This window comes from Cinclus cinclus, chromosome 11 (genome assembly GCF_963662255.1).
Source record: "Cinclus cinclus chromosome 11, bCinCin1.1, whole genome shotgun sequence".
In the NCBI taxonomy this organism is placed as follows: domain Eukaryota; kingdom Metazoa; phylum Chordata; class Aves; order Passeriformes; family Cinclidae; genus Cinclus; species Cinclus cinclus.
In genome coordinates, this window is record NC_085056.1 from 1,048,906 (window position 1) to 1,067,678 (window position 18,773).

Genomic DNA, 18,773 nt, shown 5'->3' on the forward strand with positions numbered 1-18,773 from the left:
TATGTGTCCCCAGAGGGACCAGGCAGGGTCCAGGGGGTCCACAGAGTGCTGGGACATGTCTCCACCCACTTCTTCCTGCCTCGCTGCCAGATCAAATCCAACAAGGACAAAGAGACCAAGGTTTTCTACAGCATCACGGGGCAGGGAGCAGATACCATCCCCGTGGGTGTCTTCATCATCGAGCGGGAGACAGGGTGGCTGGAGGTGACAAAACCCCTGGACCGAGAGAAGAAGGATAAATATGTGGTGAGTGAGGGGGCGCCTGTGGTGGGAGAGGGACGGTCCTGGGGACAGCACACACACTGACTGTGCCCTTGCAGCTCTACTCCCACGCCGTGTCAGCCAACGGGCAGCCCGTGGAAGACCCCATGGAGATCATCATCACCATCATTGACCAGAACGACAACCCGCCCATCTTCACTCAGGCAGTTTTCCACGGTTCTGTGCTGGAGGGAGCTGAGCCAGGTGGGACCACTGCCACCACCCGGCAGACAGCTCTGGATGGATGTGTGACAGCTCACCAATAACCACCCGCTCCAGGCACATCGGTGCTGCGGGTGCTGGCCACTGATGCAGATGACGCCGTGTACTCCAACAACGGTGTTGTGAGCTATTCCATCCTGAGCCAGGTGCCAGAGAAGCCCCAGACTGGGATGTTCACCATTGACAGCAGCTCTGGGCTGGTCTCTGTGGCCATGCTGGGACTGATGGCAGAGGTGAGCCCCGGACTCCATCCCCACCGAGCTCATACCCCACTTGTGGGTGACACAGCCTCTTGTCACAGGTGGTCCCTGAATACACACTGGAGATCCAGGCTGCTGACTTGGGGGGAGATGGGCTGCGAGCCACCGCCACCGCCCGCATCACAGTGCAGGTGAGACACCGAGTCCCCCCTGAACCAGCAGTGCAGAAGGGCAGGGCGAGGCTGTGGTGAAGCCGGTGCTGCTCCCACGTGCTCGGCTATGGCAACACTGATGCGCTCCAGGTGTTTTCCAAGGTGGGAGGTGAGACAGGGATGGAAGCTGTGCTGTGGCTCCTCCTGGCCTGGTGCCCCAACTTCCCACCGGGCTCTGGGCCACCAGCCTCAGGGCCACGGTGCTGCTGGAGTGTGGGTGCCAGCGGGGCTCCTGGGCGCAGCTCCCAGCCAGAAGCTGCCCGTGCCGGCTCGGCCCAGCCGGGGAGGAGCACCCGGTTCTGCGGGAGCCCTGTGCCAGGATAGCGGCACCCAGCCACGCCAGCTCCACGGGGAGAGGCCGTGGCGCCAGGAAGGGAGGCCGGGGCCGGGGATGGCGTTTTGTGTGGGGTCACCAGCCACAGGTCCCTGGCCGAGTGGGACAGAGGACAGAAAGGTAAGCTCACCAGGGTGCCTCTGTGGCACCCCCACGTCAGTGGGTGCTGATGTCAGGCTGGCTGTGGGAACAGGTCTGGCTCCAGGGAGGCTTCCTGGTCCTGACGGCTGCTGGGACGCAGCTCCGGATCGTGCTCCCACCCCAGCCTGGGAGCTCCAGGAGAAGAAGGGGCCTGGCAGTCCTCAACAGTGCTGACCTTGACGCCAGACAGATCCAGAGAGCTGGGCAGGGTCAATGTCCGCCTGCACATGACACCGTGGGGAGGGATGGGGCTGCTGGGACGGGGCTACTTCCTCGCTGGGTCCAGGCTGGCTGCTGTGCTGTGCTGAGGCCCACCAGGACAGGCAAGTGAGCAGGGAGCACGGTGCTGCTCACCAGAGCACCTGCATCCTGGTGGGAATCAGCTGGCACCCACGCACAGCAGCTGCGGTGCCTGGGGCTGAGCACCGTGGCATGGGAAGGATGTGGGTTTCCATATCCCAGCTCTAGGAAAGAGCAAGGCGCAGGGACTTGGCTGCAGCGCAGTCAAGGAGAAGGCAGATGGTGCTGCCAGGACGGGTCCCAGCCCTGCTTCCCCCTCTGCCACAGGCTGACGGCATGTCTGAAGTGGGAAATGGCACCCTGACCACCCACGTGCTGAACACAGCTACGGGGCTGCCAGCAGCCGGCCTTGTTGTCCGCCTGGCCCAGCTGCAGGAGCCGGGGTCGCAGTGGACGGAGCTGGTGCAGAGGTAGGAGACCTGGTGGCTCTGGAATGGGGCAGGGACACTGCTGCCAGTGCTCTGTGAGCTTGGCCAAAGGCTCCTGGCACAACTGCTGCCCAGCCTTCACCTGGGGTTTGTATGCTGGTAGCAGGGCTGGTGCTTTGGGGTACGGCTAGGGCAGGTTCTGAGGGTAGAGCCAGGGCAGGTTCTGGGGGTGGAACAGGACTGCATTTTGGGGTACAGCAGGACTGGCTTGTTGTGGTTTCAGGCACACGGATGCGGACGGGCGCTGCCAGCCCCTCCTGGCACCGGGACAGGCCAAGTCTGGCACCTACAAGCTGCACTTTGAGACAGCTGAGTACTGGCAGGGACTGGGGCACACCAGCTTCTACCCCTTCGTGGAGGTACAGAGTCGGGGGGAGGACTGGGACAAGTGACACAGAAAGTCTGGGGGCTGGGCCCCCAGGGGCAAGGGGCTGCACTCCCCAGGGCCTCACTATGGGAGGGGGATTCCCACTGCTGGCTCTTCACTCTCCCTCAGGTCGTCTTCATCATCACTGACCCAGAACAGAAGCTCCATGTCCCGCTGCTGATCAGCCCCTACTCCTACACAACGTACAGGGGCAGTTAGAGGGGAACAGCCTTCCCCTGGGGATGCAGGAATGATTCCGCCGATACCATTAAAAACTCCAAACAGCACAGTTTGTCTCAAAAACTCACCTTCCACTTTTGGGGGGACAGAGGGAGCCCCGGGGGCAGCCTGGTGGAGTGGGTGGGATGCTTGGAGCACTCCAAATCTGGTCCCTCTTGGGAGGACAGGTTTCTAAAGATGCTCACTGGAGTCTGTTTAAAGGCATGGAGCAGGAAAAGGGGACAGCCCTACAACCAGTGTGACCCTCAGTGTTGCCAGCATCAGGTGGGCACTGAAACGAGTCCAGCAGGGCCCTGGCCCAGTTCCTGCCCCGGGAAGGGGAAGGACAGTGGCTGGAAACCCAGGTTGTCCAAGGGGATGCCAAAGGCTGTCAGCTTTGCCTCGAAGGTCTGCAGCATGTCATTGTGTGCCTGCAAGGAAAGGGTCCCTGTCAGCCCCTTGTCAGCAGAGGAGAGCTCCCTGCACCCCCCAGTCTCATTTCCAACCCCCAAGCCAAAGCCATTGAGTCACAGAACTGTTTGGGTTGGAAATGCCTCTAAGACCACTGAGTCAAACTGCTCCCCCACCAGTGCCAAGGCCAGCACTAACCCACATCCCCAAGTGCCACATCCACACAGCTCAAACCTCTCCAGGATTCCTCCCTGCCCTTACCTTGCAGGCTTGGGCCAGCTGGAGCTGCAGGTCCTGGATGGTGGCATTCTTGGACTGGAGCACGTTCTGCAAGGAGAGATTGGGATGAGGCTGCACTGCCCAGCCCTGGAGACACGATGGCTCTGCCGCGGGCGGGTGTGGTGTGGCAGAGCTGCAGCACGGCCTGGCAAGTGGCCACCACCCTACCCCCTCTGAGTGGCACTGCCAGGGACTGCCACCCCGGGCAGGGACAGTGAGCTCCCACAGGAACACCACAACCATCCTGGTCTGCCCCGCTGTGCGGGGAGTGCTGGCAGCACCTGCTCCAGTAGCACCACCCTGCTGCCGCGGCACCACGGGAATTACAGAGAGCCAGGCTCCCCGAGGCAGCTGAGAGGAGGAATTCAGGGACCCCAGCAGCTGCAGGAGAGCCCGACGCCAGTGATGCCATCCCAGGAATGTGTTTTCCTTCCACCTGCTGGGAGGTGACATATCCGCTGCCTGTCCCCGTAGGCCTCCCTGACTCCCCCTACAGCAGGGACCTGGGCAGGGACAAGCAGGAGGGCACCAGGTGGTGGAGCCCTTCTTCCCTGTGTCTGTACCCAACCCGCTGCAAGCACTGCTCGCTGGCTCCAGCTGCGGCAGGCTGCAGGAATGTGGGTCTCCAGGCTCTCTGCAGCGGTATTTTTAGCACGGCAGACACTGCAGAGCCCCAGGATCCAGTCTGCACTGTCCCCATGGCCAGGCGAGGCTCACCAGGTGCAACCCCTCCCCTGCACAGGGCCCCTGGGTGCCACCGGACCCGCTGGCAGCCAGCTGTGTGGCAGCACAGGGTGCTGGCAGTGCCATGGAGCCTGCAGCCATGCTCCTCAAAACAGGCCCCACCTGAGGGACAGATCAGTGCCCACCTCTGACACCCACACACTCCACTTTTGAGGTGTAGAGCTGAGTGCCCCACGGCAACACACGGCCCTGGGAGTGCTGGGAACGAATGACATGCCACCAACAGCCATGTAGGACGGGGACTGCTGTGTTCCAGAGGATCCACCGTGGGCTCTGCCCCCCAAATCCAGCCCTCTCTGGGCCCCAGTACCTCCAGCTTGTGCGTGACCAAGGAGAGAGCGCTGGGATCGAGGTTGGAGGCTGCGAGGACCTCGCTGAGCTCCACCTCCTTTTTCTCCAGGAGGTCGAGAAGTCCCTGCAACTTCCGCTCCAGGAGCAGGTTCTTGAACCCCGTTTTTTGCTGTACCTCGTTAATGGCTCTGGTGAACTTCTGATAGAGCTCGTCTCGCTCTTCCTGGACCTGCTCCAGGAGACAGCAGAGTGTCACAGCACCCCCAGGACCCAGGGGACACAAGAGGCTGACTGGGGTCTGTGTAATGGTGTGGAGCACAAAAGGGGCAGAAAACTGGTCCAGCAGCTCAGCCTGGCTATTCCCAATGGCACCTGCAGCCCACAGGGAAGGCAGGTGCTGCAGCACAGCTTCCCCCGCTCCCATCTTCCCTCCCTCTCTCCCTCCCTACATGGTGCAGCACCTGCGCTTCTCCCTCCTCCTCCTCCTACCCTCCAGGCATGGAATGCCCCTGCAGCACTAATTCAGACCCCAGCAAGGGCCCCCAGCACACGGGGGTCTCTCCTCTCATCCCCACAGCTGGCAGCAGTCCCTGGCTCACAGCTAGTTAATAAGTGTCCTAATTAGGACACAGTCTCTCCTACAAAGCCTATTTCTGAACGCTCCGAATCTGGCGCTGTCTTAATGATGGATGGTTAATGAGGCCTCGGATCAATGTTCATATTCCTGGGGATTTCTACAAATTGCAAATGAGCTCTCTCCTGCCTCAAAAGATTTATCTGGGTTAGTGGGGGGGAGCACTCGCTCTGCAGGGCTCTTCCCCAGAACCCCAGAACAATGAGAGGGAGTGACCCTGGAACACTGGCAGAAGGAGGGGCCCGTGGCAATCCCCTCTGTCCCAGCTCTGCCCCATGCAGCCCCAGCAGCCTGGGGCCCCTGCTGGAGCGTGCATGATTGCTTAGCAAAGGACAAGGCCAGGCCTGTCTGCTGACCGTGGGAGAGGCTGGAGCTGGGAGCAGCTTTGCTGGGAGCAGCGGTTATCACACGGCTCTGGATTAGCTCTGGAAAGCCCTGGGCTAAGCACAGGCTCTGCTAAGCCACACACCCTATCCCCTGCAGAGGGTTTGGAGAGGGAATGGGATGCCCAGCCCTGCCTGCAGGTCTCACCTTACTGAACCGCTGCTCCAGCACCTCATGTTCCCACTGAAGGTCCTTCAGTTCCTTCTGGGTGATTTTCAGATGGGCTTTGGAGTTCTGTGAACAGGAAGGGAGGGTTAAATAGCACAAGATTGCCTGGGAAGTGTTGGAGATGTGTTCTGGGAAGGGAGGAGAGTAAGCAGCAGAGAGAAAACCAGGCAGCACCCACACAACCCTCCTGCAGTGGGGTTGATCTCCCTTCCAGTCTCTCTTTGGATCCCCATCTGAGAATCCACAAATACACAGTAAGCAGAACAGGACTTGCTTTGCCCAGCAATCACAGCACATCAAGTGGCAGAGGTGAGTGTTTTCCCTCCAGGAATGAGCCTGTAAAAGGACAGGGCTAGCCACTCACCATCAGGGCCTCCTTGTCCCTGTGATAGTGAACCAACTTCTTTTGCAGCTCAGCCACCAGCTCCTGGGCCTCCTGCAGCGGCTCTGTCAGCCCCTTGTTCTGGAGCAGCACTTCTGCTTTCTCCTTTTCCAAGACAGCCTCCTTTTTCTTCAGGTCTTCTACCTGCTCCTGTTCTTGGGAACACAAGTGCTGGCTCCTGGGAGCTGCTCAGCCCTCAGAGTCCCCCATACCCTCAGGACACCCTCCACACTCATGTGCCAGTGTACAAGCTACCAGCAGCACCCACACTGACACCAGAACTGCCAGATCCCACTGACATCCTGGCAGGAGCAGTCCCTGGGTGGAGGGGTGACACAGGAACAGGCAATACCTTCAGGAGGTTGATGAGTGTCAGGTTTTTGGCAGTAATATCATTGTAGTAGTTCTTGATGGCACCAAAAGCTCCCTCATGGTTCCCCATCAGCTCACTGATCTGAGTGTTCTTCCTCTCCTCCAGCTCATGGATCTCTGTCTTCCTCCGCAGGTCCATCTCATCCCGCAGTGCCTGCATCTTCCTGGTGTACTTGGCCTCTATCTCTGGGGGGGGGAGATTGTCAGGGCTGGGGAAAAGCTGGCTGAAACTGGGGAGGAAATGTGATCGGAATGGGAAAGGGGAAAAAAACCCCAGCTATAATGGAGGGAATACTCGCCAAAACTGTGTGGATTGGGACCAGCTGGAATTGGGAGGGAAAATCAGCCAGAACTGCAGGGCAAACTAGACAGATCCAGGGAGGAAAACCAGCTGGAACTTGTGGGGAAAACTGGCCAGAACCTCGGGTGGGGGAGATCAGCCAGAACCGGGGTGGGAAGCTGACCAGAAATGGGAGGAAAAAATGGCCAGAACCATTTGGGGAGAACCTGCCCCCTCTTGCTCAAGGTGCTACTTGGGAACCAGAAGCAACTCTCCCTGTTGTGCTCCTGTAGTCTCTGCCTCACGCCCTGACCTTTGGTCTGCAGCTCGAAGTCACTGCGTAGCCGGGCCATCTCCTCCTCGTGTTTCTGTGAGAAGGAACTCTGTGTTGGAATAAACAACCAAATCCTAAGCCAGCCCATCCCCAGGGATTCCCTCCTGCTCTTTGGGAAAAGATTCTGATCCCATATTGATGCAAACAGTGGTTTGTAAGTTTTTCAGCTGCTCTGACAGCTCCCCACTGTGGGAGGGGGTCACCCAGGAATCCCTTCTCCCCATTCCTGCACCAGAAATCCCATCCCACCCCACAGAGAGAGTCAGAGAGGAAAGATCCCACTCCCGCTCCCACCCTGGGGATGAGGCACCTCACAGGTGGCTGCAGCCCAGCCAGACATACCAGACAGAGGTTTTTAACGGCTGCCTCATTGGCCAACTCCTGCTCTTTCAGCTTTATGTTCAAGGCACGCTTCTCTTTCCACAACTCCTGTTCCTGGTCCCAGTGGTCCTTCTGGGCCCGCCTCAGGGACAGGACTCCCTCTGCCTTCAGCTCTGTCAGGTTCTCCTGCTGCTCGTGCAACAGGTGCTTCACCTTCTGCTTGTACACCTAAGGACAGGCCAGAGATGGGGTAAGGGGCTCAGCAGGAGACACCTGGGATGCTGGTGAGACATTCCTGGATTGTATCCTGCCCAGCTCCTCCTCCTGTCCTCCTCAGAGCTGCTCAAGGCTCCCCTGGAGCCCTTCAGCCCCACCTTGATTTCCAGTTGGTGCCGCTCCTCTGCCTCCTCCATCTCCCGGTCCCGGTTCCGCAGCTCTGCTTTCTTCTCCTCCAGCTCCCGCCGGGTGATTTCCCAGTAGCTCTGAATCCTGTTACACTCCAGCTGGAAAGAATTCCGCTCCTGCCGCTCCCGGTCCAGCTCCTCCCGGACACGTGTGACATGCTCCAGCAGCTGCGAAGCCCAGAGGAATAGACAGGTAATGGAGGTCTTGGACAGGTACCTTTGGAGACTCCATGTCCCAAACCCAGCAGGATGTGGTGGTTGTCACTGGTGTGGAGCTGTGGAGGTCCCTGACTGAGGTCCCTGACTCCTTTCTGCAAAAGGAGTCACAAGACCTCATCTGACGGCCTGCAGCCTAGAATGGGGTTCTTGTGCACAGTGTCCAGTAACACCACTCCCAGGTGCTTAGAAACTTCTGGTTTGTGGAATTGTTTGTGTTGGAAAAGTCTCCAAGATCAAGTTTAACTGTTCCTCCAGCACTACCAAGGCTACCCCTAACCCATGTCCCCAAGTGCCATATCCACATGACTCTTAAATTCCTTCAGGGATAGGGACTACAGCAGCTTCATTCCCTTCTCTGGGTATGCTCCAGCCCCTCAGGGTCTTTCTTGAGGGGCCCAAGATCGCAGGTGTGCCTCAGCAGCATCCAGGACACAGGGCTGGAGAGCAGAGGGTGGGATGAGGAGGCTGCTCCTTCCAGGAACAGCAAGAACGCCCCTCCCCAGCCCCAGACAGGCGTCAGTGACACAAACCCCGGCTGCTCGTCCCTGTCACCCTCTGCACCTGTTGTCCCCGGAGCTGGGGCCAGGCGCCACGCAGGGGTCCCCAGAGCTGTTCTTACATGTTCTTACCCCTCCTCCCCAGGGGTGGCCCGGGGGATCTCTCACCTGCTCCCTACTCATGTCCTCCGGGGCCAAGCCATCCACCACCGCCGGCCCTTTAACCCCTTTCCGTTTACTTCCTGCTTTCTTTTTGGGCGCCTGAGGACAGAAAGCCAAGGAGGTGAATGGGTGAGGATGAAACTGCGCTGCTCAGGGCCCCCGTGCCGGCCCCGGAGCATCCCTGCTCTCACGGCAGGGACGGGGCAACAACGGGACACGGAGCCGGAGGCCCCGGGAAGAGATTCATGCGCTGCCACTGCGGACACAGTTCCGTGGTGAACCCCTAGGCACAAAACACCTGTACCCAAAACAACTGAGAAGCATCACCGCAGTGCTGGGAACGGCGCCGAGGGGCTCCGTACCCTCCCCGGGAGCGGACCGGGGGATCGCAGACATCGGGGCGCGGTGCTCGACCGCCCTCCCCTTCCCGCCACACCCCGGCTGCAGGACACCCTTCAGCAGGCGCCGCAGTTGTCCCCCCGGCCCCGGCTCTCCTCCCGATCCCGGCCCGGGCCCGGTTCCGCTCTCACCATGGCGGCGGACAGCGGCACCAGTGTCGCCGGGCAACGGTGGGCAGATCCCGCGAGAGGACGGTGAAATCTCGCGAGATCTGTAAAGAAGGAAGACGCGCCCCCTAGCAACGCCACGCTCCGCCCTGGCAACGGAGGCGGGGCCAGCGAGACCGGAGGGGGACGGGGAGGGGACCGGGAGGGGACACCGGGGAGAAGCGGGGGGACACCGCGGGGACCAGGCGGGGAGTAAGCGGCGGGGGCCGGTGTGAGGGAACGGGGGGGCCGGGGAATTCAGGGAGGACTGGGGGGACAAGCCCGAGGGCGTCCCGCTGCGCCCGGGACAGGCTCCTCCCATCCCCGTGCCCGCCGCTGTGACCAGGTCTGTCCCCAAAGCTGGGGTCCCCCGGCTCAGCTCGGGCATCCCCCAGGTCCCCGCTGCACTCTCGGTCTCCGTGTGCCCACCCCTCTTCCCGGTGCCCTCCGCGCCCCCTCTTGTCCCCCCGGTGCCTCCCGCCCCTCGGTTCCGCCCATCCCGGTGTCCCCGCCCTCGCCGAGGCGGGCAGGACCGTGCGGGCTGCGGGCTGGCACCGGGCCCGCCCAGCACCGGACCGGCACCGGCACCGGCACCGGTACCAGCATCAGCATCAGCCCCGGCCCATGGCGGCTCCGGCAGCGGTCGCCACCGTAGGTGAGGACGGGGGGGCAGAGGAGGGAGGCACGGACCGACACGCCCATCACCGTGGAACCGGGCCGGGCCCCGCGGGGCGGACAAGGAGATGCAGGGCTGGGGTACAACGGGAAGAGGTGCATGGGGCGCACTGGGGAGCAAAGTGGGGGGCGTGTGGCCGGGCTGGGGGTGTCCGGGGAGAGGGATGTTTAGGGGGGCGCGGACAGGACGAGGCAGAGGGGTCTGTGCAGGGAGAGTCGGGGATGGAGGGAGAGAGCAGGGTGGTACTCAGAGAATGTGAGGGGACACGGGGGTGTTCAGGGGTCTGGGTGAGCACCGGAGTGCCCTGGGGATTTGGGGGGCAATGGGATGGTCGCAGGAGGTGGGGTGCAGTGGGGTGACAAGGGGAGGCAGTGGAGTGGCCAGGTGGTCAGACGGAGCAGGGGAGTGTACTGGGGACTTGGGGTTGCAATGGAGTGCCAAGGGAATGTGGGGGGACAGTGGGGTGCCCGGGGGTGTAGAGGAGCAGTAGGGTGTTCACAGGACATGGAGGATGTCTGGGATGCCCAGGGGACATGGGGAGCAGTGGGGTACCCTTCAGACATCCCGCACAGCAGTGCCAGTGCCGGTGTGCAGAGGGGTTTGGGGACAGGGAGGTGGCTGTGCTGGTAGCAGCTGAAGGGGACCCGGTACTCTGGGGGGCTGCACCCGGCGACAGAGGCGGTGCCAGGGTTCCCCTGCACGCCCGTCCCTCCCGCGTGTGGCCCGCACACAACTGTGCCGTAGCCGCCAGCATGGGGCAGCCACGGCCGTGGCACCGGGGGAACAGCGGGACACCGGGCCCTTGAGGGGACAGTGCCAATGGGGCGGGTTGCGGGTGCCGTGGGGTGCCAGGTGCCGTGGGGTGCCGGTACCGGCGGCTGCCCGGCTCTGCGGTTGCCGTGAGTCAGCACACGTCGTGCGGGAGGGATCCCTGATCCGGCCCCGCTCCCGCCAGGCAGCCGGTGAGCCCAGGCCGCAGCGGGAGGTGTGGCTGGTGACACTGCTGGTGACACGGCCGGTGGCACGGCGGGACCATGCAGGCAGAGGCCAGAGGGGAATTCTGCAGCCGGGACCAGCGCCCTGGTGGGTGGGGACATGGTGCGGGCAGGGGGGGCCGTGCTCCTTGCGGTGACACGCACAGTGTCACCCTCCGGGTCTGGGCACCGCGCGGGTGCGGGAGGTGGCGGGAGCGGGCAAGAGCAGGCAGCCCCGGTGTCCACCCCAGGGGGATCTTCTCTGCTCTGGAGAGGGATGAGGACCCCATTTCCCAGCCCAAGGGAACCTACCGTCAGCGCGGGGTGCCTGATCCCCCCCTGTGGGTTCAGGATGTGGCAGAGCCAGTGTCGGGGCAGAGGGCGGGTGTCCCACTCGTGTCCTGCCAATGTCCTGCAGCTCCGTGTACCAGCAGCAGGATGTTACCCTGTAACATCCCTTTCCCCTTTGGGTTGGAGGTCTCTGTCCCTGCCCCGCTGTCAGCATCCTGGTGGGAGGGAGGCGATGCCCATCCCTGTGCCCGGTCACTCAGTAACTCAGTGCTGGCACGGTTTGGTGGTGGCACGTGGTGCCAGGGCACCAGCACTGACCTCGAGGGGACAGGGTGCTGTGACCCCCCGTGCTGCCCTGGGCACACAGGGCATCGTCCCACCCTCAGTGTCCCCACTGTGTGCCACAACCACGGGCTGTACCATCACCGTGTGCCATGACCTGTGCTATGACCATGGCCATATGCCACGGCCTCCTTGTCCTCCGGCTCTTCCCAAGGACAGTCCCCGCACAATCCACCCTTGTCCGGCCCCGGCACAGGCTGGGCTTTGTCTCGCCGACACAAAGGGGCTGCGCGGGGAGGGGGGCGTGGGGCGGGGGCTGGGGACTGCCAGCTTCCGACACGAGGGTGTTGGGCAGCTCTTCCCGTCCCCGCGGTTCTCCCCGGGGGTCCTGCTGTCCCCAGCCCCTTTGCTGGGCACCCCGGGAGTGCTGGGGGTCCCCGAGAGGAGCTGCCCTCACTGACGCAGAAGGTGCTGATGTGGCAGAGCTTGGCAAGGAGCCACTGGTCCCGGAGCGCCCTGCAGGGACCCCCACCCACGGGCCGGCCCAGGAGACCCCCCGAGTCCCCGCGGAGGAGCAGGGTGGCATCCCCATCCCCAGCGCCAGCCTGCTGCAGGTCACCGAGCGCCGACGTGAGTGAGGCCCCGAGGTGGAGTCCCTGCCTGTGCCTGAGATTTCCTGCTTTGTCCCTGAGATGTCTGCCTGCCCCCCAGAGACCTCTGCCAGCCCATGGGGTCTCCTGCCTGTCCCCAGTCTTCTATCATCCTCTGGGTTCTCCTTCCTGTCCCTGGGGTCCCCTGACACGCCTAGGGTCCCCTGCTAGCCCCTAGCTAGTCATGCCCCCCCAAGCCCCTCATACCCCCCTGCCTGGGCCCCCAAGCAGATCCCCAGATCCCCGCCTCCCTCACTGGGGACAGCGGTGGGTCCCCAGCCTCTCCCCGATGCCCGCAGAGCCCCTGAGCAGCGTGTCTTCACTGGAGGTGCACTTCGACCTGCTGGACCTGACAGAATTGACGGATATGTCGGACCAGGAGCTGGCCGAGGTCTTCGCCGACTCCGACGAGGAGAACGTGGCCGGAGAGACGCCCGGCGGTGAGCGGGGGTCCGGGGCCGCCGGTCCCGGTCTGTCTGTCCGTCCCGGTGCGTCTCTGACCGCCCATCTGCCCGTGCGTCCCGCAGGGCTGCAGCCGCCGGCGGTGCCGCGGGCCGGGTACCTGCGCTCGCCCTCCTGGACCCGCGCACGGGAGCAGGGCCGGGACAAGAAGCACCTGAGTGACCCTGAGCTGCCGCCGGGACCCCCGGACGCCTTCCTGCCCGCCGAGCGCCCGCGGGAGCCGTAGGGACAAAACCCGCGGGGGGACATCGGGATACGCCGGTGCTGATGGTCCCGTCGGTACTGATGGAGCCCGTCCCCGGGCGCAGGACTCCCGTTAGCCCGCCCGGAGGGCAGAGGCAGCCCCAGCCCCGCGGCGGGGGAACAGCAGGACACCGGGACGTACCGGGGCTGCCCTCAGCCGGTGGCCCACGGCCCAGGGAGGAAACCGGGCCGGCCCCGCCGGGCCCCGGGAGCGGCGGGTGGGGCAGGACAGGACGGGTCGCACGGCTCAGCGCGGCCCGACGGAGCGCGGCCGGTGCCGGTGCCCGCCCGGTTCTGATGTGGCAATGCTGTGATCCGGTAAAACCGACCGACCGACCCACCGCCGACCTCTGCCCGTCTGCGCTGTCGCGTGGGGAGCGGGAGGAGATGGGGGCACCGAGCACCTCGGGAGCAGCGGGAAGGGGGGTGCCCGGCCGGTACCGCGTGGCTGCGGCCACTCTCGACGGGCGGGAGAGCGGCGGTGACTGCGGCACATGCCCCATAGCGCCGCGCAGCGCAATTCTACCCCGGGTCGGTCCCGGTGCTCGCCCCCGGCAGCCCCAGTCTCGGCGGGAGCTCCCGGGCTGCCATCCCCGGGCTGCCATCCCCGGGCATTCCCGCATCCTGCCCGTGTCCCCGGTGCCCCCCGCCGCCGCCAGAAGCAGGGACACGAGAGCTGGGTTGCGCAAAGAGGCTCGTTAATGCTACAGGAAACACCGGGGAGAAGGAGGCAGCGGCTCCACACCGCACCCGGTTCAGCCTGGGGAAGATGCCACAACATCCCCCCCCGGGGCTCGGTCCCGGTAACGGTGGTGCCGTGGGCTGGGGAGGGAGCAGAGTCCAGTATTGTGTGTGGGAGGGACTCGGTCCCATCCCGGCGCCAGGGCTGAGCCCTCCTGACAGCAGCTGTCACTCCAGAACAGTGCAGCACCAGCCCTGGCCTGCACCCCGGTTCCAGGCAGGGACGGCAGGAGCCGCTGCAGGGGCTTAACCCAATCCCAGTTAACCTAATCCTGGCCCCTTCAGAGATGAGGCTCTCCATGCTCCCGGGAATGGCTGGGGTCCAGCAGTGATTCCCTCCCGGCAGTGCTGCCATTTCCATGAGCAGAGGATCCCAGAGCCAGGGCCGCCCCCGTCCCCAAACCACCATAGGGTTGATTGTGTCCATCCCAGGGCTCTGTGGTGGATGAGGGGCAGTCTTTGGCCTGAGACCCCACAATGGGGCTAAACCACCCCCCTCAGGACTCTGCCTCCGTGCTGGAGTCCTGGAACAAGGATTGCTTCCGCAGGCTCAGCCGGGCGCACCGGGGGCAGGTGGTGGAGTTGTCGTAGTAGCAGTCCCTGGAGAGGTGGGGACAGTTTTGGGTCACTCTCTGCCACCCCCATGTCCCTGTACCCTGTCACAGCATGTGATACCTGTGGAAGACAGCGGAGCAGTCGGCGCAGACCGAGGTGTGGCTGTCGAAGGGGAAGAGCACATCACCCTCCCGGCACAGCTCACAGACGAAACCCTTGGCCTGGCATCGCTGGGGGAGTAGGCAGGAGGTGACAATGGTGACCAATCCAGCCCTCCACTGGCTCCATGGGGATCTCCCCATGGCTCTGCCCCACAACACGAGCTTACCTCACAGTCCAGCTTGATGTGCTTGGCAAAGAGCGTGTGGATCTCGGTGAGGGAGCAGCCGAGGCGCCCGGCCTCGATGTCAATCAGGTCCTGCAGCGAGTACATCTCGTCGTTCTCCACAAAGTGCTGCCTGTCCTGCAGCTGTGGGCAAATTGGACACTGTGACCACCACCCCTGTTTGACTGCCACTGCCACACCTAGCCCTGGCGCCCCGACCCCACCTGCAGCAGAAGCCGCGCCTCCATCGCCTCCTTGCAGGTGATGAAGTAGGGCTTCATCAGCAGGATGTCCTGGCGCAGCTTCTGCAGGGGACAGGATGGCATGGGATGGGAATGGGGATAGGAATGGGACAGGGATGGGACAGGGACAGGAAAAAGGGCAGTGGCAGGGGCAGGATGGGGACAGGGGCAAGGATGGGATGGAGACAGTGTGAGAATGGGACAGGATGGGGACAGGAATGGGATGGGAATGGCATGGGAATGGGGACAGGGATGGGATGGAAATACAGACAGGAAGGAGGACAGGAATGGGAGTAGGAATGAGGACAGGAAAAGCACCACAGGGAAAAGGGCAGTGGCATGAGCAGGATGAGGATGGGGATGGGGACAAGGTTGTTAACAGGATGGAAACAGGAGAATGACATGAAAGAGAGCAGATTGGGTCAAGTTCATCCCTGTTACAGTCTGGGGCAGCCTCTGCCCCAAACACTCCACCTCACCTTGCTTCCTCTCTGTTTGACCTAGTGAGAGCCACTGGGTCCCCCCCTCCTGCTCATCCCACAGGCCCTCTACAGTGTCCCCTGCCCTTGTGGGGTGGGGTGGTCCCCATATCCAGCACTCACTCGGATCTCCACCAGCTCCTCCACGTAGTTGAAGAGCAGTGGGTTGATCTCCCGCAGCTTCAGCACCGGCCGTGACACCATGAGTGCCAGGTACCTCATGCTGCACCGTGACACCTGCCCAACACCACCAGGGCCACCGTCACCCCCTGCACCTGCCAGACCTGCTGCCACCATCCCCGGACCCGTGCCAGGAACCCATCACAGGGACATGGCCCTGGGGACATGGCTTCCCCTCAAGTGATATCTGCCCAGTGACCCCCATAAGCAGGGACGTGGCCCCCATGACCAGGGATGTGTCCCCCAGGTGACATCTACACAAGGACATTGTCCCCAGGGACATGCAAGATCAAGGATGAGATTCCCCCAAGTGACCTCTACCAAGGGACATGCCCTCCAGGGACCCCCATGACCAAGGACATGGCTCCCCAGGTGGCCTCTACCCAGGACCACTGTCCCAAGGGATTTCTGTGCCCCCACCCCATGCCAGGGACACCTTGCGGGGCTCGAAGTCCCAGTTGTGGATGGCACGGGCGGGCACCACAGCCAGGTCGTTCCAGTGGCAGCTGGAGCAGTAGTAGAGGCCGGTGTAGTCGCACTGCCGGGCCTCGCTGGGCACCCCCCCTGTAGTGGCACAGGGCTGGCATGGGGCTGGCACTGGCACCACCCTGCTCTCTGCTCACCCCACACCCTGTGTGTGCCCCCAGGACACCCAGCAATACCTGGGGACATGGCAAGGCCCCGGCACCACCTTCCCCAGCCCCTGGAGCCCAACCTTTCAGGTCCTACCAGCCCCACACCTCCCAGCCCACAGCCCCTCAACCCCAAGCAGCTCCCCCCAGCCTCACAGAGCCTCCCAAGTGAGCCCAACCCCACAAGCTTCCACCTCCCCTCAGCTCCCCCCACAGTCCCACAGAACTTCATGAAGCCCCCAGCCCTGCAACCCCCAATCCCACAGAGCTCCCAGCTCATCCCAGCCCCACATCACCCACAAAGCTCCCAACTACCAGCTCCCCCCAGCCCCTCCAGCCCTACTTTCCTCAAACCCCACAGAGCCCCACTACCCACCAGCCCAGCCCCAGAGCCCCCAGCTCCCCCCAGCCCCAGAACTAGCCCCAGCCCCCCTGGCAGCAGCAGGGGCTCACGGAGGGAGATGGGGGCCCGGCACTCGGCACAGCGATAGTCCTGGCTGTCCAGTCCACTCTCGGGGCAGATGCTGAGCTGGTACTCGGCCTGGTGGCTCACCTGGGCCCGCACGCACGGCCGGCTCACCAGCGGCAGGCACTTGCTGTGGCACCGGTAGTAGCAGCCTGGGGGGCACAGGTGGGTGTCAGTGTGGGCATGGGGGAAACAGGGATGTGGAGGGGATGTCCCACACCCACCTGTGCAGGTGTACCAGGTCTGGATGAGCCCCCAGATGATGGTGCTGCACTTGTCACACATCTGCTTGACGCTCTTACTCTTCTCTTTGTAGAAACGGTGCTCCAGGACCACCCGGATGTTGGGCTCGTCCTCACCAGGGTCCTGCAGGGGGAAAGCGGGGTCAGAGAACTAAAGAATCATGGAATGGCTCGGGTTGAACCTTAAAGCTCATCCCATTACATCCCCTGCCATGGGGAGGGAGACACCTTCCACTATCCCAGGTTGCTCCAAGGCCTGTCCAACCTTCCAGGGATGGGTGTCAGGATGGAGCCCCAGGCACAGAGACCCCCCCCCCGGCCCCAGCTCAGCCCCACCTTCAGCTCCTGCAGCTTGAGGCGGAGGTGGATGAGCCGAACCACCGCGTCCTTCTGCCGCTCCGAGTGCTCGGGCAGCGCCAGGATCACCCGCTTGCACTCCTCAATGGCCCGGCGCAGCTGCGGCACGTCCGATGCCAGGATCAGCCCCTGCCACCACCACCAGAGGAGGAGGAGGGTGAGCTGAGCCCCCCATACCCTCCCCAGTCCCCACAACACCCACCCCACTCACCACGGGGCGGGAGAAGTGGTCCTCGGCCAGTCCCAGGTCCAGGGTGCCCTCGGGGTCCCCTGGGGTGGGATCCGGCTGCTGGGCTGCAAAGTGGAGTCTCATGGGGGGGCTGAACCCACCCCAAGAATAGGGGGTACCATGTAGAGGCCGTGGGACAGAGAGTGGGGTGGGGAATCAGCACCCACCTGGGGCAGGGGATTCTTCGTCGGGGCGCTCCAGCTGCTCAGGGCTCTTGTTGAAGGGGTTCAGGTGAGCCTGGCGGAAGCGGGCCAGCCGCTCATCTGACGCCATTGCCACCGTCCTGCTGGGGAATGGACACTGCCTCAGTTACCCCAGCACCCGCATCAGCACCAGCATCCACACCCTGGAACCAGCACAATCACCCCATCGCAGGGACCAATAGCACCTCAGCAGCACCGACACTGCCACCAGATGTCCCAGCACCAGCACTGATGTGCCAGCACCAGCAACATTGTCACCAATACCTTGTTACCAGCACTGACACCCCGGCACCAACACCCTGGCACTGCCACCTCAGCACTGGCACTTCCTCGCCAGCAACAACCCCAGTACCCCCACCAGGGGTACCAGCACTGGCACCGACACCCCAACACCAACGCCGAAACCTTGTCATCGGCACTGACACCCCTACACCGACACCTCCTCACTGTCACTGACACCCCAGTACACCCACAGAAACCCCAGCGCTGGCACTGCCGCCGACACACCGACACAAACACCGACACACCGACACAAACACCGACACACCGGCACCGGCACTGCCACCGACACACCGGCACCGGCATTCTGTCACAAGCACCAACACCCCAGCACCGTCCCCGGCATCCCGGTCCACCATACCCCGTCTCCGTTCCCGTGCCTGTCCCCGTCTCCGACCCCGAGGCCAAACGCGTCTCTCCGCCTCCCACGCCCGTGCCCCCGCCCTGCCCCGCCGCCACGGCCCGCTTCGGCCCACGGTCACCACGTACCGGCACCGTGCACCCATCCCGCCGTCCCCGCTGTCCCCGCCGTCCCCTCCGTTCCCGCTGTCCCCGCCGAGCCCCTCCCGCGTGCCCGCCAGGGGGCAGCGCCCCCTCCCCGCTCACCGCCGCGCGCCGCCGCGCCCGCCCCGCCCCTCGAGAGGCCCCGCCCCTCCCGCCCTGCGTGCTGCTGCCCCCTGCCGGCCGGCAGACCGCACTGCGCCGGGCGGGGCCGCTCCGCGACATCCGCACTGTCCCCACCCTACGGACCCCGGCCCCACTGCTGCCATCCGCACTGTCCCCACCCTACGGACCCCGGCCCCACTGCTGCCATCCGCATTGTACCCACGGCTGCAGCCCCCATCGCCAGAACTCCCAGCCCTACCATAGCTTGTCCCTACAGCCCCCATCCCCATAACCCACAGCCTCCATCCCCACTGTCTCCTGCCCTACAGACCCCACCCCTACAGCCTTCATCCACAGTGTTCCCATGCCCACAGCCCCCAGTCCCACTGTCCCCATTCCTTTAGCCCCTTGTTCCTATAGCCCACAGCCCTACTGGCCAATGGCTTCCAAAGGCAGGAAGGGCTCAAATTCAGGATTGTCCTGGGTCCTCCACAGCTGGGCACACACCCAGCCCTGGGGTAACACCCTGGGGTCCCTGGCGTCTGTGC

The 18,773-nt window shown here is 63.6% G+C and overlaps 4 protein-coding genes across 7 annotated transcripts; 2 read left to right on the forward strand and 2 right to left on the reverse strand.

Moving 5' to 3' along the window:
- Positions 1 to 1,946: 1,946 nt before the first annotated feature.
- LOC134048179 (5-hydroxyisourate hydrolase-like) lies at positions 1,947 to 2,684 on the forward strand. The gene is made up of 3 exons (XM_062499780.1): positions 1,947 to 2,080; positions 2,322 to 2,457; positions 2,595 to 2,684. Exons 1-3 carry the CDS (start codon positions 1,947 to 1,949, stop codon positions 2,682 to 2,684), a joined length of 360 nt encoding a protein of 119 aa, XP_062355764.1.
- Positions 2,685 to 2,831: 147 nt separating this feature from the next.
- On the reverse strand, positions 2,832 to 8,626 carry GAS8 (growth arrest specific 8). Its single transcript, XM_062500036.1, has 10 exons — positions 8,573 to 8,626; positions 7,659 to 7,856; positions 7,306 to 7,512; positions 6,943 to 6,997; positions 6,330 to 6,535; positions 5,960 to 6,127; positions 5,575 to 5,661; positions 4,429 to 4,638; positions 3,357 to 3,422; positions 2,832 to 3,115 (listed from the first exon to the last, which is right to left on the reverse strand). Exons 1-10 carry the CDS (start codon positions 8,585 to 8,587, stop codon positions 2,966 to 2,968), a joined length of 1,362 nt encoding a protein of 453 aa, XP_062356020.1. The 5' UTR covers positions 8,588 to 8,626; the 3' UTR covers positions 2,832 to 2,965.
- Positions 8,627 to 9,720: 1,094 nt separating this feature from the next.
- On the forward strand, positions 9,721 to 12,749 carry DBNDD1 (dysbindin domain containing 1). Its single transcript, XM_062500209.1, has 5 exons — positions 9,721 to 9,766; positions 10,747 to 10,870; positions 11,818 to 11,964; positions 12,284 to 12,424; positions 12,512 to 12,749. The coding sequence occupies exons 2-5, from the start codon at positions 10,822 to 10,824 to the stop codon at positions 12,670 to 12,672; spliced, it is 498 nt and encodes a 165-aa protein (XP_062356193.1). The 5' UTR covers positions 9,721 to 9,766; positions 10,747 to 10,821; the 3' UTR covers positions 12,673 to 12,749.
- Positions 12,750 to 13,472: 723 nt separating this feature from the next.
- Positions 13,473 to 17,415, reverse strand: DEF8 (differentially expressed in FDCP 8 homolog). 4 transcript variants are annotated; one of them, XM_062499960.1, is made up of 11 exons: positions 17,305 to 17,415; positions 17,120 to 17,202; positions 16,888 to 17,007; positions 16,534 to 16,675; positions 16,297 to 16,461; positions 15,648 to 15,775; positions 15,155 to 15,268; positions 14,535 to 14,615; positions 14,314 to 14,454; positions 14,106 to 14,215; positions 13,473 to 14,030 (listed from the first exon to the last, which is right to left on the reverse strand). In XM_062499960.1, exons 1-11 carry the CDS (start codon positions 17,408 to 17,410, stop codon positions 13,928 to 13,930), a joined length of 1,293 nt encoding a protein of 430 aa, XP_062355944.1. In that variant the 5' UTR covers positions 17,411 to 17,415; the 3' UTR covers positions 13,473 to 13,927. The 4 variants fall into 4 exon arrangements, with proteins under 4 accessions (XP_062355944.1, XP_062355945.1, XP_062355941.1 ...); XM_062499961.1 differs by having other exon boundaries at positions 14,314 to 14,403; positions 16,888 to 17,037; XM_062499957.1 differs by having other exon boundaries at positions 16,888 to 17,037.
- Between the last annotated feature and the right edge of the window lie 1,358 nt (positions 17,416 to 18,773).

Coding starts and splice junctions, on each gene's coding strand:
- LOC134048179 (XM_062499780.1), top strand. CDS start 1,947: ATGTCTGAAGTGGGAAATGGCACCCTGACCACCCACGTGCTGAACACA. Junction 2,081..2,321: donor TGGACGGAGCTGGTGCAGAG/GTAGGAGACCTG, acceptor TTGTGGTTTCAG/GCACACGGATGCGGACGGGC. Junction 2,458..2,594: donor GCTTCTACCCCTTCGTGGAG/GTACAGAGTCGG, acceptor ACTCTCCCTCAG/GTCGTCTTCATCATCACTGA.
- GAS8 (XM_062500036.1), bottom strand. Junction 7,513..7,658: donor GGCACCAACTGGAAATCAAG/GTGGGGCTGAAG, acceptor GCCTGTCCTTAG/GTGTACAAGCAGAAGGTGAA. Junction 3,423..4,428: donor TGGTCACGCACAAGCTGGAG/GTACTGGGGCCC, acceptor CTCTCCTTGCAG/AACGTGCTCCAGTCCAAGAA.
- DBNDD1 (XM_062500209.1), top strand. CDS start 10,822: ATGCAGGCAGAGGCCAGAGGGGAATTCTGCAGCCGGGACCAGCGCCCT. Junction 11,965..12,283: donor GCAGGTCACCGAGCGCCGAC/GTGAGTGAGGCC, acceptor CGATGCCCGCAG/AGCCCCTGAGCAGCGTGTCT. Junction 12,425..12,511: donor GGCCGGAGAGACGCCCGGCG/GTGAGCGGGGGT, acceptor TGCGTCCCGCAG/GGCTGCAGCCGCCGGCGGTG.
- DEF8 (XM_062499959.1), bottom strand. CDS start 17,410: ATGGCGTCAGATGAGCGGCTGGCCCGCTTCCGCCAGGCTCACCTGAAC. Junction 16,462..16,533: donor GACCTGGTACACCTGCACAG/GTGGGTGTGGGA, acceptor TGTGCCCCCCAG/GCTGCTACTACCGGTGCCAC. Junction 14,216..14,313: donor ACATCAAGCTGGACTGTGAG/GTAAGCTCGTGT, acceptor CTACTCCCCCAG/CGATGCCAGGCCAAGGGTTT.